General features: G+C 37.6%; 1 protein-coding gene across 4 annotated transcripts in view; it reads left to right on the forward strand.

Annotated features, from left to right (window-relative positions):
- Window positions 1-22,464, forward strand: part of LOC105007553 (nuclear GTPase SLIP-GC-like) — a 57,633-nt gene extending 35,169 nt beyond the window's left edge. For 2 of the 4 annotated variants that reach the window (XM_034295195.1, XM_034295194.1), the window contains 13 exons: window positions 2,478-2,599; window positions 2,687-2,857; window positions 3,332-3,501; window positions 3,620-3,734; window positions 3,937-4,045; window positions 4,167-4,294; window positions 9,445-9,529; window positions 10,740-10,879; window positions 12,419-12,518; window positions 13,352-13,630; window positions 14,662-14,801; window positions 16,341-16,440; window positions 17,274-19,198. In XM_034295195.1, coding sequence (XP_034151086.1) covers window positions 2,478-2,599; window positions 2,687-2,857; window positions 3,332-3,501; window positions 3,620-3,734; window positions 3,937-4,045; window positions 4,167-4,294; window positions 9,445-9,529; window positions 10,740-10,879; window positions 12,419-12,518; window positions 13,352-13,630; window positions 14,662-14,801; window positions 16,341-16,440; window positions 17,274-17,734 — 2,120 coding nt within the window. In that variant the 3' untranslated portion in view covers window positions 17,735-19,198. Of the gene's footprint in view, window positions 1-2,477; window positions 2,600-2,686; window positions 2,858-3,331; window positions 3,502-3,619; window positions 3,735-3,936; window positions 4,046-4,166; window positions 4,295-9,444; window positions 9,530-10,739; window positions 10,880-12,418; window positions 12,519-13,351; window positions 13,631-14,661; window positions 14,802-16,340; window positions 16,441-17,273; window positions 19,199-19,968 lie in introns of those variants that run through there. The other 2 variants (XM_034295196.1, XM_034295197.1) reach the window with 2 other exon arrangements.
- Window positions 22,465-23,112: the final 648 nt, after the last annotated feature.

Raw genomic sequence — 23,112 nt, forward strand, 5'->3', positions numbered from 1 at the left:
ATTTTTTTCACTACATGCAGAATTATTAGGCAAATCGTGTTCCTCCAGATTAATTTTATGGTAGAACAAACACAGTGCTCTCAGTCAATCCAAAATATAACTGAACCTCAAACCTGAATGTTTAACAAAGGAAAAATTAGTTTTGAACTTTCTCAGGGGAATACATAAGTGTTATTATTAGGCAACAATTATTGTGCAGAATTATTTGGCAACTAAATTGCAAAAGTAATTTTTCCAACTCATGTTTATTCTAATTTTGAAGTGTAACAAATAAGTAACACACAATGAAAATTAAATAACATTTCTGGCCTTTCAAAAATATCCAGTGACCGATATAGCCACCCTTCTTTTCAATAACTGCCATAAGCCTTCCATTCATGCAGTCTGTCATTTTCTTGATCTGTTCATGATCAACTTTCGCTGAAGCAGCAACCACAGCCTCCCAAATGCTGTTCATAGAGGTGTATTGTCTTCCCTGACTGTAAATCTCACATTTGATAAGGGTCCACAAGTTCTCAATAGGTTTTACGTCAGGTAAGCAAGGGGGCCAGTTCATTATTTAGGCATCTTTGAAGCCCCTTGCTTGCTAGCCAAGCAGTGGAGTACTTGGATGCATATGATGGAGAATTATTCTGCATAAAGAACATGGTCTTCTTAAATGCTGAGGACTTCTATTTGTACCACTGCTTGAAAAAAATATTTTCCAGAAACTGGCAGTTGGTATGGGAGTTGAGTTGGACCATTTTTGGACCTTTTCGGGTTGAAAAGGTCCAACTACCTCATCGTTAATGATCGCAGCCCATACCAGTACCCTTCCTCCACCTTGCTGGCACCTGACTCGAAGTGATGCCCTGTGTCCATTATTTATGCCCACAGGCCCATCCATAAAACCTTTGAAAAGTCTGTCTTCAGGTATTTCTTTGCCCAATCTATACGCTTCAACATGTGAATCTTATTCAGTGGTGGTCTTCTTTCAGCGGTGTTGACCTTGGCCATGTCTCTGAGCACTTGACACTTTGTACTTCTGGACCCACCAGGTAGGTTGCAGTTCTGGAATATGGTGGCACTGGAGGATAATGGGTTCCTGGTAGCTTCATGTTTAATTATTCTCAAGTCTTTTCCAGTTGTTTTGCATATTTTCTTCCCCATAAATATTTTCACCCCAGTTGACTATTCCCAACAAAACGTTTGAGTGTCCAGTTGTCACGCCTCAATAGTTTAGCTAGGGTTTGGCATCCGTCTGAATGGCATTTTACAATTTAGGAATTTTCAGTGTCAGTTAAATCTCTTTTTTGGCCCATTTTACCTCAGGTCATGAAGCTACCTAATAATTATGCACACCTGACCTCTGTGATTGCAATTTTTTAATTATAGACTGATCATTTCTTTGTCAGTAGGCAAACATACAAAATCAATAAAAAATTTCCCTCACTGTAGTTTGCTAATATAATCAAAATCAGAAATTAGATGCATAACTAAGCCGTTTGGTGTTTCTGGAAAGCTGTGGATTAAATGTTTTGTGACTTCATAATCACATTCTAGAATGAGTACTGAAATCACATGCAAAAAACTCACTCTTGGGGGTAATATTTGAAACGTACTCATGAAAAGGTTTATCACTAGGATGGCTCTTCTCCATAAAAAATATAAGTAAAATATAAAACTGCACAGGTACGGCTAACCATAAACATAAACTAGATTTAGTAAGGAAAGCCAGTTTGTTTGATCTCTCATTTCATTGGTCCATTCATCTGGGTCATGCAATTCTATAGGTCACTCTCATTGTCTTTATTTAGTGCGTGGTGATACTGTCAAGTCATCAGGTTTGCCAGCATTGTAGGAACCCAGGGTGTGACAGCTGGCAGGGATGACAAGAGGAATGCAATTAATGACTTGGGCCAAACGACACTGGGCAAACTCACTGAAGCTGCAGGGAATTCACATTTATGATGGTGAGCATGGTACAAGACAACTATTTTGGTTGTCTATTCCGGTGGTCGATTGTCAGCTGGTGGATAAACTCTGTTTTATTCACTTGGACAGGATACTATCAACTTAGCCTAGTACTGCAGGTAGCAGGTTTGGTTTAGAGCATTTGTTGCTAAGCTTTCTGATCATGCTATCAATGCCCTTATCTGTGTTCCTCACCCACTTTTAACTTCTTAGATGTGTGCTTATTGGTTCAGGGAGGTAGGTCAATGTAAATGGCAAACAGTAATCTCTAATTGCAATGGTAGTCCATTCCAATTATCACATCAGATCACATGCAAAAACAAGGTTACATTTTTATTAAGGTTTAATAAAACATTAACATTTAATAAAAAGGCACTGTAGGTTATAAAACACTAAAGCACCTGAAACAGGATAATAAAACATATCAATGTTTATAAAGCTATAATCAATCAAAATAAAGTCAGTGTCATTTGTGAGAATGATATCAAAAGGACACTGATGTAATTTTTACTGATATATTACAGAAATACCTCACCTTCAGGAATTTCTCAGAAATCTCAATGGTCATCACACAAGAACTTCCGATTATATTTCTGGAGCATATGGGATACTGTCTTTGATCCAAGGAGCAAAAAACAGCAACATGGTATTGTACTTTCCATTTAATAGAAGTCTTCCTCTTTTTTATGTAAATACCTGTTTACAATACTAACTATGTGGAGTTGGATTCCAGACAGACAGCAAAGAGTTGTGCCAGATTTTGGAAAAGAAGCTGAAGGACAACCTTAAATCCATTGGTGATTCTATGGACGAATCTTGGGAGGTTTTTGACCGCTGCCTCTCACAAGGAGTTCAACAGTCAGAAGATTCACACGAGGAATTAATTAATAAAAGGATTTCACCTGTAAGCTAAGGACAAATTAAAACAATAGACTCATTCCTGCCATCACACATCTGTTTGAGCTAATTGTGCTAACACCAGAGGAGCTTAAAAATTAAGAAACTACAGCTATATTAGTGGCCACCACCACTTAGATTGTTAGATTGTTGGCCACTTTACATACCAAACATGCACCAATCATTAAAGACTGCTCACTTCACTAAGAATGAGTATCCAGAAAAAAGCCAATCATTGAGTATGCCAAGAAACTTGACATTTATCCTCATTCTTTTTTAAACATAATAATAGTTATAATATTTAAAGGAAGTAATAGATGAGAGTCTTGATTTAAACATTGATCTGTTGATAGCACAAATTGGCTCATGCAGAAATTGTCTCATTGGGTATGTGAAAAGTGGCCACTGAAGAGATCCTCAGCCAGGCTAGATTTCCAAAGATGTTCTGTAAAAACATTTGAAGTATTTCCCTTTTTTTTAGAGGGGGAAAAAACATGGTGGATACCATCAATTAGTAAAGTCCCTCTGCAAGCATGATGGCATTTACAAACCAAAAAGGAAGAAGAACAGAGGAAAGAAAATAAACCTAAATGAGAGTCTAGCCTCATGTATGCGGAGTTCCATTGATGAAGAGTTTAAATACTTTTTTCCGTAAGTTATTTAATCAAAAAACATTCAATAATTAAAACAAAACTTCCATCCACATGTAATGATAAGGTACAATCTAGTCTTGTAACCATAATTCTGATATGAAAATACTGTGTTTCAGAAATGACAAATGGGGCCCAATAAGGGAGCAGATTGAGAACTTCACCCTTGAAGCAACCAGCTTGATTAGGGACCACCCGATATGGTCACTGCATCTGAGATTCCTTGAGACGGAGGTAAGCTTTTCTCAAAAATCAGGAAATACAAAATTAATTGTTAGCATTTAAAAGATACCTTTTATACAGAACCAAAAATAATGGATAAAGGTTTTATCCTGGAAATAGACTGCTTTTAGGGTAAAGAAACCTATTTTTGTAGTTTTACCTAGACTTAAACTGAAATGTCAGGGCTTCTTGAAACCTACTTTTTATTTTGAAGGAGAGGGAGTTGAAGGCAGAATTAATCTGTGAACTTCGCAAGAAAAAGAAAGAAATCTACTTCACTCTAACCAAGTCAATCATGGACTCTATGCATTCATGCTATAAAAGTAAGTTCTGAAATAAAGTAATTAAAATAATGAGAATCAATAGAGACTATCATGTTTTCCAAAATGTTTAGAATGTACTAAAAGCATGTAAATGATAATGCAAACAATATCACTGTTTTAGGGGCATCACTGCATACAGGAAAAGATTCTCTGAAAAGGATGAAAGATGAGATACATCAGCACGTGAATAATGTGAATATTTTCCGGAAGGCCAAGGACGATATGCTGGTCCGTTTAACCGAACTGAAGGTTTGACACATTATAGTATGTTGGCATTAACATGAAGTACCATTGTGTAATGCCTGTATATACACTGCTGCTAAAAAAGTATGTGAATCCTACAGAGATTGTCATTATTTTTCTAGAAAATTCATAAAATTTCTATTTGAACCCCAATTTTCAAGAAAGTTATTCCAAATAAAGGGCACAAAGAAAGTATATGATATTTTCATTGTTTATTTAACAAAAGTGGTCCACTTTACAATAACTCAGATTTCTTGAGTGCAAAAATGGTTACCCCTTCAATCAATAGCAGTAGTAAATATAGGATTGCTCCTGTCACTTTCCCCCCCAATAGATTTTTGACCCTACTGGGTGGGACTTCTGGTTTGATTTGACAGGTGGGCGGGGCATCCTGTTTGGTGAGTGGGACTTCCTGTGTGACGTATGCTACCTGTATGGTGTGTGTTAGGGCAGAACTTCCGGTATGACGTAGACATGTCCGGTGAATTAAATAAAAGGTTTATAGCTGCTTCTTTTGTGTTTGATGATTAACAAGGGTTCCAGTTTGTCAAAATTCCCAGACAACTGCTACAGTTAGGTCCAGAAATAACTGGACATTACACAAGTTCTGTTATTATGGCTGTTTACCAATATATATTCAAATTATAGTAAAATAATCTCTCATCTTTTATAAAAAATCCATCCAAGAGATAACAGGAACATGTGGCCAAATAAACCGTTTGTTACATTCTGATAAAAAGAAATGCACTGTTGAGCTCTGCAACACAAAAAGGCATTTGACGTCCACAGAACACAACAGTGGTTGATGATCGTAGGACCTTTCTATGGCAAATACAGAGGGTGCACCTCTAGGTGTGCACCTCATAAGCCTCAAGTCTAGGAAGTCCAGATTTTGCCAAAAAACATCTAAAAAAAGCCATCCAAGAATTCTGGAACAGCATTCTTTGGACAAACTACGTTCAAACTGTACCAGAATGGAAAGGGAAGAAAATGTATGGAGACAGTTTGAAACGGCTTATGATCCGAAGCATACCACATCATCTGTAAAACACTGTGGAGGCAGTGTGATGGCATGGCCATGCATGGCTTCCAAGGGCACTGGGTCACTAGTGTTTATTGATGATGTGACAGAGGATAGAAGCAGCCGGATGAATTCTGAAGTGTGTCGGGATATATTGTCTGCTCAGATTCAGCCAGATTCAGTTAAACTTGATTGGACTTCATTGTCCACTTTACAGATGGACAATGACCCAAAACATACTGCGAAAGCGACCCAGGAGTTTTTTAAGGTAAAGAAGTGAAATATTCTGCAATGGCCGAGTCACCTGATCTCAACCTGATCGAGCATGTATTTCACTTGCTGAAGACAATACTTAAGGCAGAAAGACCCACAAACAAACAACAACTGAAGACAGCTGCAGTAAAGGCCTGGTAAATCATCACAGAGGAAACCCAGCGTTTGATGATGTCCATGCATTCCAGACCTTCAAGCAATCATTGCTTGCAAAGGATTCTAGACAAAGTATTAAAAATGATAATTTTATGTATGATTGTATTAATTGGTCCAATATACAGGTGCTGGTCATATAATTAGAATATCATCAAAAAGGTGAACTTGTATATTACATTCATTCATTACACACAGGCTTATATATTTCAAATGAAAATCCAAAATTTAGTATCTCCAAAAATTGTAATATTACTTCAGACCAATACAAAAAAAGGGTTTTTAGAAATTTTGGAAAGTATGAGCAAGTACAGCACTCAATACTTAGTTGGGGCTCCTTTTGCCTGAAGTACTGCAGCAATGCGGCGTAGCATGGAGTCGATCAGTCTGTGGCACTGCTCAGGTGTTATGAGAGCCCAGGTTGCTCTGATAGTGGCCTTCAGCTCTTCTGCATTGTTGGGTCTGGCGTATTGCATCTTCCTCTTCACAATACCCCATAGATTTTCTATAGGGTTATGGTCAAGCGAGTTTGCTGGCCAATTAAGAACAGGGATATCATGGTCCCTAAACCAGGGACTGGTAGCTTTGGCACTGTGTGCAGGTGCCAAGTCCTGTTGGAAAATGAAATCTGCATCTCCATAAAGTTGGTCAGCAGCAGGAAGCATGAAGTGCTCTAAAACTTCCTGGTAGACGGCTGCGTTGACCTTGGTCCTCAGAAAACTCAGTGGACCAACACCAGCAGATGACATGGCACCCCAAACCCTCACTGTCTGTGGAAACTTTACACTGGACTTCAAGCAACGTGGATTCTGTGCCTCTACTCTCTTCCTCCAGACTCTGGGACCTTGATTTCCAAATGAAATGCACAATGTACTTTCATCAGAGAACATAACTTTGGACCACTCAGCAGCAGTCCAGTCTTTTTTGTCTTTAGCCCAGGCGAGACGCTTCTAATGCGACAGAAATCCATGTCTTGCATATGTCTGTGCGTGGTGGTTCTTGAAGCACTGACTCCACCTGCAGTCCACTCTTTGTGAATCTCCCCAACATTTTTGAGTGGGTTTTGTTTCACAATCCTCTCCAGGGTGTGGTTATCCCTATTGCTTGTACACTTTTTTTCTACCACATCTTTTCCTTCCCCTTCGCCTCCCTATTAAATGTGCTTGGACACAGAGCTCTGTGAACAGCCAGCCTCTTTAGTAATGATCTTTTGTGTCTTGCCCTCCTTGTGCAAGGTGTCAACGATCGTCTTTTGGAGAGACCATTTAAAGGCCTTTGCAGGTGTTTTGAGTTAATTAGCTGATTAGAGAGTGGCATCAGGTGTCTTCAATATTGAACCTATTCACAATATTCTAATTTTCTGAGATACTGAATTTGGGGTTTTCAACAGTTATAATCATCAACATTAAAAGAAATAAACATTTGAAATATATCAGTCTGTGTGGAATGAATATATACATTATACAAGTTTCACTTTTTGAATGGAATTACTGAAATAAATCAACTTTTTGATGATATTCTAATTATATGACCAGCACCTGTAAATATGCATCTCTGAAATTAGTGGACTGTGTATGAAAATGGTTCATACAATATTTTGGTTCTACCTCTTGAATTAAAGCTGAAAGTCTGCACTTCAATTGCATCTCAGTTGTTTCATTTCAAATCCATTGGGTTGGCATACAGAGCCAAAATTATGAAAATTGTGTTAGTGTCCAAATATTTCCAGACCTAACTGTACAACCATGAAGCCCCGCCTTAAGCTAACACAATCCTCAACACAGCACAAAAAACTCAGTCGGCCTGTGACTATTAAGCAGCCGACAGACTTGGTAAAACATGTCTCAAGAATACAACCAATCAGAATCTAAAGAATTACAAACAAATCGAAGCTGGTGGACTGGCTGTGTGATGTCTTGGATGACAACGCAGAATTTGGCTATGCTGATCCATACCCAAATGCCTTGACTCAACCATCTTACCCACCAAGAAACTACCATTGGCTTGACTGGTTTGGCGCTGAGCTAAGACCTCTTAATTTAACATACCTGCCAAATGTTGACAAGAGTAATGAATCGGACAACTGTCTCACCCTTGGTTTTAATGATCATCAAAGCAACATTGTGTTAGATCCTGGAAGTGGTCATTGCCGCCATTGGGTGTGAAGTGGATTATTCGTGTCAAAGAAGACATTTCTGCCTTGATTATTTTTTTGAGATTCATTTTGATGACTTTGTAGAGAGTTTTAACAACACGACTTAAACACGTGTTGGCAAAAGCTTTGGATGTATCTGGTTTTCAGGTGTAAATGAGCAAGATTCAGGTGGCAGCTGCAGTAAGAGGTTTCTGTTGGAACTTAAGAAAAAACTATACATCATACAGAGGTTCTGTGAGAATAGGGATAAATACATGGATGAAGAAAATGTGGAAGCAGTATGCAGTGTATCAGTGACTTGACTGTTGTACAAAGATAGGTAACTGTAGTTGTTGTTCAGGAACATAAAATTAATGTTAACATATACAGTGGGGAGAACAAGTATTTGATACACTGCCGATTTTGCAGGTTTTCCCACTTACAAAGCATGTAGGACTCTGTAATTTTTATCATAGGTACTCTTCAACTGTGGGTGATGGAATCTAGAAAATCACATCGTATGATTTTTAAGTAATTAATTTGCATTTTATTGCATGACATCAGAACTTAATATTTGGTACAGATACCTTTGTTTGCAATTACAGAGATCATACGTTTCCTGTAGTTCTTGACCAGGTTTGCACACACTGCAGCATGGATTTTGGCCCACTCCTCCATACAGACTTTCTTCAGATCCTTCAGGTTTTGGGACTGTTGATGAGCAATACAGATTTTCAGCTCCCTCCAAAGATTTTCTATTGGGTTTAGGTCTGGAGACTGGCTAGGCCACTTCAGGACCTTGAGATGCTTTCATACGGAGCCACTCCTTAGTTGCCCTGGGTGTGTGTTTCGGGTCGTTGTCATGCTGGAAGACCCAGGCACCACCCATCTTCAATGCTCTTACTGAGGGAAGGAGGTTGTTGGCCAAGATCTCCTGATACATGGCCCCATCCATCCTCCCCTCAATGCAGAGCAGTCGTCCTGTCCCCTTTGCAGAAAAGCATCCCCAAACAATGATATTTTTCAACACCATGCTTCACGGTTGGGATGGTGTTCTTGGGGTTGTACTCATCCTTCTTCTTCCTCCAAACACGGCGAGTGGAGTTTAGACCAAAAAGCTTTATTTTTGTCTCATCAGACCACATGACCTTCTCCCATTCCTCCTCTGCAACTTTAGACATTTGTTTTTCTGGATTTTGTTATTATTTTTCTGTTTCTCACTGTTCAAATAAGCCTACCATTAAAATGATAGACTTATTTCTTTGTCAGTGGGCAAATGTACAAAATCAGCAAGGGAACAAATACTTTTTTCCCTCACAGTAGTTGGTGTGCCTTTTATAGGATGCATCTTGTTCTAGTGTCAGATGTGCACACAAATGAAGAAATAAATAGTTGGTTGACTGAATGATGAGAGTTTAGGTGACATCTTAGGAGTTCTCATCTTGTTATTGGAAACAATTGTGTGTTTATTTTTTTGTCTTGTTATAGTATTTTTTTTTTAAATGTTAACTTATTTCTGGTAAATGCTAAGTCATGATGAAAGCTTACTACATAATATTTTGTTTTCCACTTTAGAACTTCATTGTGATGCAGCTGCAGTCTAAACTAGAAAGATCCATTGAGATCTCACTCAAGACATCTGACAGCCTATTCCTCCCAGGTAAATGAAAAAACTGCATTTCTTTACCTATTCCATACAACTAAGACCAGGCACCACAGTTAAAAAGAGTGATTTTGCATCCATTTCTTAAATTGTTAATTTTGGGATATTTTGCAACTTTTTTTTTCTATTAGCTTGAAAGTAATTCATATAAATACTTGATTTATATAATGTATTCTAAACTATGTCAACTACACCTAGCATAAATGTTGTTATTGTTAGCATGTTTCATATTTCAATCACTATTTCTAAAACGTTCCACAATGAATCATATATCATTCAAAAGCTTTTTTCCAAAGCATATCGTTAGCTAGTCCATTCGTATCTATATCCTTTGTAGATGAGGTGTTTTGTGCTGAAAGATGAGTCATTCTAATTTCTGGAAAATACATTCTATTTGCATTAGCCTATCTTCATTGGTCATTTTCTCAAAAAGGTTTTTCCCATGTGCCAGCCAATTTTCAACAAAACTACATTCATAATATTCCACGCACAGGTTGTTTGGTCTTAAAGACAGAAATATATAGAGGCTTTTTTTCTTTCTTGTATCATTTTGATTTTAAGTGTCATTTTATCGGTAAATATAGGCATAATATGAATCTGTCATACATATGAAAAGGTTTTACCATTGGGTGTCTTATCACAAAAGAAAAACAAAAAACATTCTGCGTCAAAATAATGTGTTGAAAGACGTATGCAAATTAGCATATATTTAAGGACATTTTGCCTCTTGCTTTCTATAGTTAAATAAAAATAAATAAAATAAATAAAATTTTATTTATGAATACTTTCATATGGTAAAGTTTCAGTCTGATAAGATTAAAGGGAAAAAAACACAATTTCAGGGTGGTGGCTGGCCTTAAATCAAATCAAGCACTAGTCCAAACTCAACAAGTTGTCCGAACTCAACACTGTACCAAGCACTGGTCCGAATTCAACACTGTACCATTCCAAGGTGTGGAATGGTACAGTGTTCTAGGCCACTGACTCCAGTGTACATATACTGCAGCAGCATGGGTTCATGCACGACCCACTGCTCTTTTCACTCTCCTCCTTTTAATCACCACTATCTGTCCACCCAAAGAAGCAATAAAAAACAAATATATCTTAAAAAAAGAAAAACGCTAAGTCTGCAAACTATAACAATTAAATGTTTAGCTACATTTAGCTTATTTCATAATTTCTCCTGAATCCCTTTTTTTTAATGCAGATGATGTCACTGAGGATTATAACAAGATTAAGAAGTTGATGGATTGCTCTAGTACAGTGCCGTTCACTTCTATGTTGGATCCGCAGCCAACAACTACTGCATTTCAGTCCATGTCGGGGAATGGAAAGAAGCATGTGCAGGTACGTTGGTGGAGAGTTAACAACCTTCACATCTCAATCATAGGAATTTAGGCTAAGAGTATTTCATCCTATGTAGTGGGATTGCCTTGTCATATCTCATACAGCAGCCAACAATGGTTTCTCCTTTACATAACTGTCATGACAAACACCCATGCATACAATGCCTAGCAAAGGTTTTCAAAACCCTGAACCAATTTGCTTATATTACTAGATTACAAATGGTACACTGAAATTCTGTTAAATTAACTTTTGTCTTTTGCAGCACTGAAAATCAATTATTGTAACTTAATATTGGTTTTATTTAGGGAAATATTTGTAAGAAAAAAAAATGAAATGTAATGATTGCATAACTAAATCCCACTTAATAGGGGCTATGTATCTGAAAGAAAATGTAAACCACAGAGAAGTCTACAGAAGTAGACTACAGAAGTTAAAGTAAAACAAAAAATTAATATATATAGCAAGCAGAATGAGTGATGAAACAAACAGTTTATCCTGCTTCAAACAATGGAAAGAAGCAGGAGACTGAAGTCAGAAACTCAATTTGAAACTTACCAGAAATGTAATGAGACAACCAAATCAACTGTTCACAGAAAGAAGTCACAGAATGTCGACTTTGGCAGCAGAACTTAAGGCTACACTGAAAGATGCAAGCCTCTCTTCCAGCACCTAATATTGAAAGGCCAAAATAGATTTATTTCTATATTGGCTGCCATAATAGAAAAAAATGCCACCAAACTCATTGGGCAGCACTTTACAATGCAACATGACCATTATACAAAACACACTGTCAATGAAACGAAGTTGTTATTGGAGTTCTGTGGTTTTGACTGGCCAAAGTCAATCTTTAATCTTTAATTCTGATTCAACAAGCATTTTACTTGTTGAACCAGAGACTGAAGTCAGAAACTCACCAGCAGTAGCTCCAAATGCCTGAGGAAAAGCTTGGCAAAGCATCTCAAAGTATGATACCATACGTTTGGGGGAGTCAATTGGTCAAAGTCATTGCATGCACGGGAATAGCAACGAAATACCAGCTTTTATAAATCTTACATTTGGTTCAATTTGAATTGTCTCGATACTTATGCTTGCATGAAATGGGTGTTAGGCACTGTAACTGAAATCCAAAGCTATTTCTATTGGAACGTTCTATAGGATTTGCTAAATAGTTTTTGTAGGGCCCTGTCATAGGTCTAAATTATGCTCCAATAACCTATTGGCTACTGTTTAAAACTGTAATATAACCTCTCACAAGCCCAGACAAACATAACTGTTCATTAACAGGTGTTTAGCTCTCTTTACGAGAGATACATTTTGACCATGGTGACTGTGTCTCAATTTGGTAATCTTGTCTTTCACTACTCCCATGCTCATTGGCTTTTTTCTTTATCTCATGGAACTGTGACAGGCTATCCTCATGGTGACCTGAACTTGTGAATGCATTTTCCTTTAACCATTCATAAGAAACAACCATATCACATTTTTTATTCTTTCTATCTCCCATGCCATGCCCTCAATGTTTGCTAAACAATGGTGAAGATCACAGCACCCATTGATCCTGACCCCCTGAATTTGCAACCTGCGCTCTTGGACAGCGAGAGTAACGATCTGAGAGGGTCAGAGTGTCTAGTTCCAACAGGTCAGTAAAATAACTTATTTTTATTAACCTTGTCCCCACAAAATAAAACTGTATTCAGATTTCATTATAAAAAAAAACTCTTAATGAGGTTTTCTTCTTATATTTTGAATCGCCTGAAATCCAACTGTACCTCTCAGGAATGATTTTCAGTATGAACATAAATCGGTGCAATTACAATCGCTATTAACATATGTCCAGTGCTATTGGTCCTTAGTGACTTACTATTACGTTGCTCCTTAATGTTTCATTAATATGTTGGTCCAAAACATAATCGATTGAAAATGAAAAATGCCTGGTTACGTATAACATTTAATGTTAACCGTTAGGGTTAAGGTTAGGCATGACCGTACTGGCGTTAAGGTTAGGAGAAAGGTTAGGTTTAGGTTACATAACAGAAAATGCCTGTCTAAACAACAAAAACATGTCTCGCCTCTTGCTGCAACCGAACTCGCTACCATTGGACTGAAAGTCGGTTGCGGAAACGCCTCTCACCATCCCTGACCTCAAAACCCTTGCAAACAGCTACTCTACTGAACTATTAATGCATTCATAACTGCCCCTATTGTACAGTTTCTGATGTTCAGCAAATGGAACTTCTCATACATTGACACTGAACGTGGTCTCGAGTCATCAAGGACCAATAGCACTGGGATATGGTGATATTCAACATAAAAGCACTGCTGATATGTTCATACTGAAAATAATTGCAGTTTACAAGTTTGTTACATATTAAAGTAATTCCTACAATGCGGGGTTGCTAAAATCAATTAGATCAATTATATGATCTTGTCATAATACTGACCTTGCATTTTATTTTCTGACATCAATCACAGATGCTGGGACTGAACTGAACCAGCTCTCTGATGTAGCATTTGTGAAAAAGAACAGAAATGCTCTTATTCAGAGGGTGAAAATGGTGGATGCCATAGCAGATTATCTGCTTCTGCATGATATGATCCAGGACGAAAAGTATGAAAAAATCTCTAAGGGTTCTACCAATCAGGAACAAATGAGAATTTTGATTGGAGCAGTACAAGCAGGAGGAAGAATGTCTACATCTGCCTTCTGCGTAGCTCTCAGAAAGCATGAACTTCGTCTTGTTGAGGACCTGGGTAAGATCAAACTCCTCTGTAGCTCACTTGGTAGACTAGAGAATAGTGACTGCAATGTGAGGATTGTGGGTTTGAGTTTTGGGACCACCAAAATGCAAATATATCCTGTATGTTACTTTGATAAAGAGCAGCTTCTAAATGGAATACATTGTATAGTCTGCTTGCAACATAGAGACGGATGACAAATTAAAGGAAAAATCAACATAGTGTCTGAGTAAGATGTTCAGCAACGAGCTGCCAGAACAGCTTCAATGTGCCTCGGCATTGGTTCTAAAAGTCTGATGAACTCTACAAGAGGAATGGAACACCATTCTTCCCAAAAAAAATTGCATTAGTTGGTGTTTTGATAATGGTGTTGGAGTACACTGTACATGTCAGTCCAACATTTACAATGGATGTTCAATTCGGTTAAGACCTGGTGACTTTGAAGGTCATACAGTAGCATATGTTTCATATCTTTTCATACTCATCAAACCATTTACTGACTCCTCGTGCCCTGTGGATCGGTTTCAGGTCCTGGCTGTAGGGAGGCCCCTAGCCCTCTATATGTTGGTCTAGGGGCGATAGTCAGGACCTGGCAGATGGGATGCCTCTAGGCATCTCTGCGCGTTACTTTTGGTTGTCCCAAATTAGAGGCACCTGCCCCGCATGGCCTCAAATTGGGGATCCTATTTAAGTTGAGTTTGGCCACACCACGATGTGGATCATTGTTTATGCCTTTTGCGTTTACGTTGCAGGTTGCTACTGCTCCTTTTCATTGGTTTTGCAAGTCTACATTAAAGGATTGTCTTACTACAACTCTGCGCCCGTGTCCTGCCATCTCAACCATGACAATCAGGGACAATCAACTAAAGTCACTTAGCTCTTGCCACCTAGATCCAAAAACGAGGTCAATTGAGCCGGCTTAGCATTTTTATATGTGCCACAGGGCATGATCATATGCTAATTGTATCATGCAATTCACCTGTATGGAAGCATCTTAATTCATTATTTTCCACCACCCATTTATTTAGTTTTTTCATTTAATGCAGATGATGTCACTGAGGATTATAACAAGATTAAGAAGTTGATGGATTGCTCTAGTACAGTGCCGTTCACTTCTATGTTGGATCCGCAGCCAACAACTACTGCATTTCAGTCCATGTCGGGGAATGGAAAGAAGCATGTGCAGGTACGTTGGTGGAGAGTTAACAACCTTCACATCTCAATCATAGGAATTTAGGCTAAGAGTATTTCATCCTATGTAGTGGGATTGCCTTGTCATATCTCATACAGCAGCCAACAATGGTTTCTCCTTTACATAACTGTCATGACAAACACCCATGCATACAATGCCTAGCAAAGGTTTTCAAAACCCTGAACCAATTTGCTTATATTACTAGATTACAAATGGTACACTGAAATTCTGTTAAATTAACTTTTGTCTTTTGCAGCACTGAAAATCAATTATTGTAACTTAATATTGGTTTTATTTAGGGAAATATTTGTAAGAAAAAAAAATGAAATGTAATGATTGCATAACTAAATCCCACTTAATAGGGGCTATGTATCTGAAAGAAAATGTAAACCACAGAGAAGTCTACAGAAGTAGACTACAGAAGTTAAAGTAAAACAAAAAATTAATATATATAGCAAGCAGAATGAGTGATGAAACAAACAGTTTATCCTGCTTCAAACAATGGAAAGAAGCAGGAGACTGAAGTCAGAAACTCAATTTGAAACTTACCAGAAATGTAATGAGACAACCAAATCAACTGTTCACAGAAAGAAGTCACAGAATGTCGACTTTGGCAGCAGAACTTAAGGCTACACTGAAAGATGCAAGCCTCTCTTCCAGCACCTAATATTGAAAGGCCAAAATAGATTTATTTCTATATTGGCTGCCATAATAGAAAAAAATGCCACCAAACTCATTGGGCAGCACTTTACAATGCAACAGGACCATTATACAAAACACACTGTCAATGAAACGAAGTTGTTATTGGAGTTCTGTGGTTTTGACTGGCCAAAGTCAATCTTTAATCTTTAATTCTGATTCAACAAGCATTTTACTTGTTGAACCAGAGACTGAAGTCAGAAACTCACCAGCAGTAGCTCCAAATGCCTGAGGAAAAGCTTGGCAAAGCATCTCAAAGTATGATACCATACGTTTGGGGGAGTCAATTGGTCAAAGTCATTGCATGCACGGGAATAGCAACGAAATACCAGCTTTTATAAATCTTACATTTGGTTCAATTTGAATTGTCTCGATACTTATGCTTGCATGAAATGGGTGTTAGGCACTGTAACTGAAATCCAAAGCTATTTCTATTGGAACGTTCTATAGGATTTGCTAAATAGTTTTTGTAGGGCCCTGTCATAGGTCTAAATTATGCTCCAATAACCTATTGGCTACTGTTTAAAACTGTAATATAACCTCTCACAAGCCCAGACAAACATAACTGTTCATTAACAGGTGTTTAGCTCTCTTTACGAGAGATACATTTTGACCATGGTGACTGTGTCTCAATTTGGTAATCTTGTCTTTCACTACTCCCATGCTCATTGGCTTTTTTCTTTATCTCATGGAACTGTGACAGGCTATCCTCATGGTGACCTGAACTTGTGAATGCATTTTCCTTTAACCATTCATAAGAAACAACCATATCACATTTTTTATTCTTTCTATCTCCCATGCCATGCCCTCAATGTTTGCTAAACAATGGTGAAGATCACAGCACCCATTGATCCTGACCCCCTGAATTTGCAACCTGCGCTCTTGGACAGCGAGAGTAACGATCTGAGAGGGTCAGAGTGTCTAGTTCCAACAGGTCAGTAAAATAACTTATTTTTATTAACCTTGTCCCCACAAAATAAAACTGTATTCAGATTTCATTATAAAAAAAAACTCTTAATGAGGTTTTCTTCTTATATTTTGAATCGCCTGAAATCCAACTGTACCTCTCAGGAATGATTTTCAGTATGAACATAAATCGGTGCAATTACAATCGCTATTAACATATGTCCAGTGCTATTGGTCCTTAGTGACTTACTATTACGTTGCTCCTTAATGTTTCATTAATATGTTGGTCCAAAACATAATCGATTGAAAATGAAAAATGCCTGGTTACGTATAACATTTAATGTTAACCGTTAGGGTTAAGGTTAGGCATGACCGTACTGGCGTTAAGGTTAGGAGAAAGGTTAGGTTTAGGTTACATAACAGAAAATGCCTGTCTAAACAACAAAAACATGTCTCGCCTCTTGCTGCAACCGAACTCGCTACCATTGGACTGAAAGTCGGTTGCGGAAACGCCTCTCACCATCCCTGACCTCAAAACCCTTGCAAACAGCTACTCTACTGAACTATTAATGCATTCATAACTGCCCCTATTGTACAGTTTCTGATGTTCAGCAAATGGAACTTCTCATACATTGACACTGAACGTGGTCTCGAGTCATCAAGGACCAATAGCACTGGGATATGGTGATATTCAACATAAAAGCACTGCTGATATGTTCATACTGAAAATAATTGCAGTTTACAAGTTTGTTACATATTAAAGTAATTCCTACAATGCGGGGTTGCTAAAATCAATTAGATCAATTATATGATCTTGTCATAATACTGACCTTGCATTTTATTTTCTGACATCAATCACAGATGCTGGGACTGAACTGAACCAGCTCTCTGATGTAGCATTTGTGAAAAAGAACAGAAATGCTCTTATTCAGAGGGTGAAAATGGTGGATGCCATAGCAGATTATCTGCTTCTGCATGATATGATCCAGGACGAAAAGTATGAAAAAATCTCTAAGGGTTCTACCAATCAGGAACAAATGAGAATTTTGATTGGAGCAGTACAAGCAGGAGGAAGAATGTCTACATCTGCCTTCTGCGTAGCTCTCAGAAAGCATGAACTTCGTCTTGTTGAGGACCTGGGTAAGATCAAACTCCTCTGTAGCTCACTTGGTAGACTAGAGAATAGTGACTGCAATGTGAGGATTGTGGGTTTGAGTTTTGGGACCACCAAAATGCAAATATATCCTGTATGTTACTTTGATAAAGAGCAGCTTCTAAATGGAATACATTGTATAGTCTGCTTGCAACATAGAGACGGATGACAAATTAAAGGAAAAATCAACATAGTGTCTGAGTAAGATGTTCAGCAACGAGCTGCCAGAACAGCTTCAATGTGCCTCGGCATTGGTTCTAAAAGTCTGATGAACTCTACAAGAGGAATGGAACACCATTCTTCCCAAAAAAAATTGCATTAGTTGGTGTTTTGATAATGGTGTTGGAGTACACTGTACATGTCAGTCCAACATTTACAATGGATGTTCAATTCGGTTAAGACCTGGTGACTTTGAAGGTCATACAGTAGCATATGTTTCATATCTTTTCATACTCATCAAACCATTTACTGACTCCTCGTGCCCTGTGGATCGGTTTCAGGTCCTGGCTGTAGGGAGGCCCCTAGCCCTCTATATGTTGGTCTAGGGGCGATAGTCAGGACCTGGCAGATGGGATGCCTCTAGGCATCTCTGCGCGTTACTTTTGGTTGTCCCAAATTAGAGGCACCTGCCCCGCATGGCCTCAAATTGGGGATCCTATTTAAGTTGAGTTTGGCCACACCACGATGTGGATCATTGTTTATGCCTTTTGCGTTTACGTTGCAGGTTGCTACTGCTCCTTTTCATTGGTTTTGCAAGTCTACATTAAAGGATTGTCTTACTACAACTCTGCGCCCGTGTCCTGCCATCTCAACCATGACAATCAGGGACAATCAACTAAAGTCACTTAGCTCTTGCCACCTAGATCCAAAAACGAGGTCAATTGAGCCGGCTTAGCATTTTTATATGTGCCACAGGGCATGATCATATGCTAATTGTATCATGCAATTCACCTGTATGGAAGCATCTTAATTCATTATTTTCCACCACCCATTTATTTAGTTTTTTCATTTAATTTGTCATCAGTCTGAATTTCCCCAGTTTTTTGTATTATCATTATAATTTTAAGCGTTGTTCCATAAACAGTTACTGCTTTTATAGATATACAATTTAAGGTTTTAGCTTTGAATCCTGGGCCATAATAGGACTAAAGAAATATCAACTAAAAGGCAACCAGTTTAAAATGGCTTTCTTAATTGGACAGTATAAACATATAGTGTGTAGCAAACCTGCTCACTTTTAAGTAGTAGAATTCTGGATAAAATGGACCTGAAAATGAGTTAGGAATTGTACACAATTCATTTAATATGGGCCTTTCATGCATTATGAAATACCAGTAGCCTTCTGTTAAATTGCCAAACATATGGTATATATTAATATATTGTTTGGACTTATTGCTTTTCTAGACACCCAATGTGCTTTTTCATAGCATGAACGGTAAACTCACCCCACCAATGTTTAAAATAACTTGCAGATTGAGAAATCTTCAAGTGATCCATAAGTAAAACAAAGAGAATACAATGTTAAAACACATGAATTTAACAGTGACCAATTAAACTAAATGTTTTTCAATATGTTGATATTCAATTCAATTGAAACCTACACTACAATTCAAAAGTTTGGGGTCACTTATAAATATCCTTGTTTTCAAAAGAAAAGCTAATTGTTTTGTCCAACAAAATAAGATCATATTGTTTAGAAATACAGTGTAGACATTGTTATTGTTGTAAATGACTACTGTTGCTGGAACAATTTCAATGGAATATCTACATATCTACATTGAATGGGCCTTCTTTAGACTAGTTCAATATCTTCATCATCAGCATTTGTGGGTTTGATTACAGGCTCAAGAACCTTCTTCTGAAACTTGTCACTATGCCTAGAAGGACAGCATCCCGTAGTCGCCTCTTCAATGTTGAAACTGGTCATTTGCAGACTGTACTAATTAACCAAGCTGCCAGTTGAGGACCTGTGAGGGATCTGTTTCTCAAACTAGACACTAATGTATTTAATCTCTTGCTCAGGGATGCATCCACACCTCTTTCTATTCCGGTAAGAGCCAGTTTGCGCTGTTCTGTGAAGGGAATAGTACACAATGTTGTATGAGATCTTCAGTATCTTGGCAATTTCTCACATGGAATAATCTTAATTTCTCAGAACAAGAATACAGTGATAATTTTCAGAACAACATTAGTCATTTACAACATTAACTAAACTGTATTTCTGATTAATATGATTATATTTTAATGGACAAAAAATGCTGTTCTTCAAAAACCAGGACATTTGTAAGTGACCACAAACTTGCAAACGGTAGTGTATATTCAAACTGTGCATTCTTATAGTGTGTTTTAATATAACTTACATGTATATGAAGATTTCTAATCACAATTTTCTACCTGTGGCAGAATTTGCTTAACCATTGTGAAGTTAGTGGCTTGGATTGGTCCTCAACTGCTTGTCAAAAGATGGGCCCTCTTCTAGAACAACTTGTGAGAATGCAACAGTCACTCCTTGGACAAGACTCTAAACACTAAGTGGACAGCCCCTAAGCTCTGCACTCTTAGCCCTTGATTGATATATTAGACAGTCACATCTGAGTGTACTTGCAAGTGAACTAGCCCAAGCAAGAGAGTGGTATATTCAGACTTAACTAACTCACTATGGACTTCACTAACTAGCTACCCACCACAGTCAGATAAATGAGATAAATTAAGTCTTGTTTATTAAATGTTTATTAAATGTGACACTGTGGCTACGGGAGTGAAAATGTTAATTGAATGAGCATCATGTTACCTGCAATAGAGTGAAGTTCTTCACTCATCTCCTGAAGCTAAATCAAAGGACGAGGGAGAAGATTTAGTAAATTGGACAAGCACTTAATGCAAATACAAACTGTATCTGGATTTCATGGGACTTCCCCAGAAGGACAGTGTTTAGGGCAAGTGCTTAGGGAATATCTACTTTGTGTTTAGGGTCCAGCCACTATCATCTTTATCTTTTTGGTAGGTACTTATAAAATAAAGGTGCACTCCAGTCACATGATCACCATATTGAAATTGCCTAGCTCCTCCAAAAACACATCATCTTAAAAGGTGATCTCAGGTGAAGGGTGATCTTAAAGTGATGTAACCTTTTCACACATAAGTTTTCGAAAATCTCTTAAAAGCCCCCTATATGATTTCTCAATGCATGTGATGTCAGTACACACTGACTGTTCGCAATTTTGATTATGACACCACAATACATTTCATCCACAGCTCCCTACAAAAACCATAAATATTGATTACATTATGAATTCTGATTCTTGCATATTTGGTAATGGACAATACAATCAAATAAATAATGTTGAAGGTTACATTGTGCTACTTTACCCAATTACTGTCGATGTGCAGACATGTTTATTTACATTGCACTGAATTCTGTGAGTCCTAAGGTATATCAGATTAAATATCTAAAAAAGGCCATCAACAAACCTGTCTGGAAGATGAGCAAATGTATATGACCATTCGATCTCAGAGTGACTCATCTTATCGCCTTTATCTTTGGTGGATTTGGATAAACCAACATAACAGCGCCCATGAATGTAAGCTACCTTCCTGTACAGGTGTGCAAAAGGTCGTTTGGGAAGGGGGGTACACTGCTGTGTCTGTTTTCATTGGCTAGAATTGAATGCCACTTTTTGTCTTCTAAACCAATGATTAGTTTGCAAGGTCAGACTTTTCAGCTGCAAAGATATGAGTTATGTCATGTGATTGGAGTGCACCTTTAAGGATTCTTATGACATTTTTTTTCTGTTATGTGAAATAATGTGTTTGCCTGGAGGATTCCAGTCTCTTTGTGCTTACATTCCAGTACACCTCCATTAACATTCCACAACTTGCCAATGAATCTGACAAGGAGTGAAATGTTATAAATGTTAGAACAACCCCACAGGATTCCTGCCAGCTAGTGCGTAATGGATTTTCTAATCATGTATCTTTTAAAATATATATTTTGCCCTCGTTGTTAGATTGTATTTCTTGTTATAGAGAGACATATTTTAAAAATGTTCTCAATTAATCATAAATTGATTTAGTGAATATAATGTACAATTTAACGTCGTAATGTTTTTAAATTGAACACAATTTAGTTTCTACAAATGTGGTGAAATAGTGGGAGAGGGGTCATGTTATAAATTGGATGATACATTTGTGAATCATGTTAAAATCATTGTTGAGTACTAAAAGATCTATTTGTTTTCCTTATATATTCCCTTACTTTGTGGATAAAAGTGTAATGAATTTATAAATTTTTTTCATTTTTAGTCTCCTGTTTGCCTCATTGGTCTGTATTTTAGAGGCCTTTATTATGCTAATAATTACCACGTTAATCTGCTGATGAATTATTTCATGTATTAATTTAGGAATTGTAATCATTTCTTTCATATTTTCTTTTTTAGTATACTAATGATGTGATTTATGCAGAATGTTTTAAAGATTTTGTGGACTGTCCTACTTAGTCTATATGTCAAGGATAGGGACACTGGAAAATCATGTTCTCTTATACAGTAGGTTTATTTCTAAATGTATGTGGGTAAATGTGGGTTATATAAATAGTTGGAATGTGATTTCTTTTAGGTAATTAACAAGATTGGTTAGGGGAGCAGTTTTAATGTTCAGCGTATTTGAAGTGAACAGTTAGGTCTGTAAATATTTGGACTATGACACAATTTAATTAATTTTAGCTCGGTATGCCACCCCCATGTATTTGAAATGAAACAACCGAGATGCAATTGAAGTACAGTCTTTAAGCTTTATTTCAAGGGGTTGAACAAAAATATCGTATGAAACTTTCATTTTCATACACAGTCCCCTTACTTGAGGGGCTCAAATGTAATGAACATAATCTTAAATAAAATTTTTGTTTTTAATACTTTGTCGAGAATCCTTTGCAGGCAATGTCTGCTTGAAGTCTGGAACACATGGAAATCACCAAATGCTGGGTTTCCTCCTTTGTGATGCTTTTCCAGGCCTTTATTGTAGCCGTCTTTATTTTTTGTTTGTTTGTGGGTCTTTCTGCCTCATGTTTTCTCTTCAGCAAGTGAATTGCATGCTCGATCAGGTTGAGATCAGGTGAATGACTCGGCCATTGCAGGATGTTCCACTTCTTTGCCTTAAGAAACTCCTGGGTTGCATTCGCGGAATGTTTTGGGTCATTGTCTGTAAAGTGGACAATGAAGTCCAATCAACTTTTTTGAATTTGGCTGAATCTGGAGAAGGAAAATGGAGAAGGAAAACTAACCCTACCCCCCGGCACAATAAAATAGCAGTGTAATACCTTGGGGCTGAGACAGGGGTTCCAGGTTCCTGTAACCCTATCCGAGGTTAACCTCATTATAACCAGTTAAAACTGCTAAAAAGATAACTTATTTTAAAATGACACACCAATAACAATATACAAATGAGATATAACTGCTGAAAGGATACCTTATTTTAAAGTGACTGTTACGTTGTGTGATGTGTGTGCGTGACTGGTGAGTGTTTGTTCGCAGGTGCCGGCGGTTGTGGTGA

Source organism: Esox lucius, chromosome 11 (assembly GCF_011004845.1).
Source record: "Esox lucius isolate fEsoLuc1 chromosome 11, fEsoLuc1.pri, whole genome shotgun sequence".
Taxonomy (NCBI): Eukaryota; Metazoa; Chordata; class Actinopteri; order Esociformes; family Esocidae; genus Esox; species Esox lucius.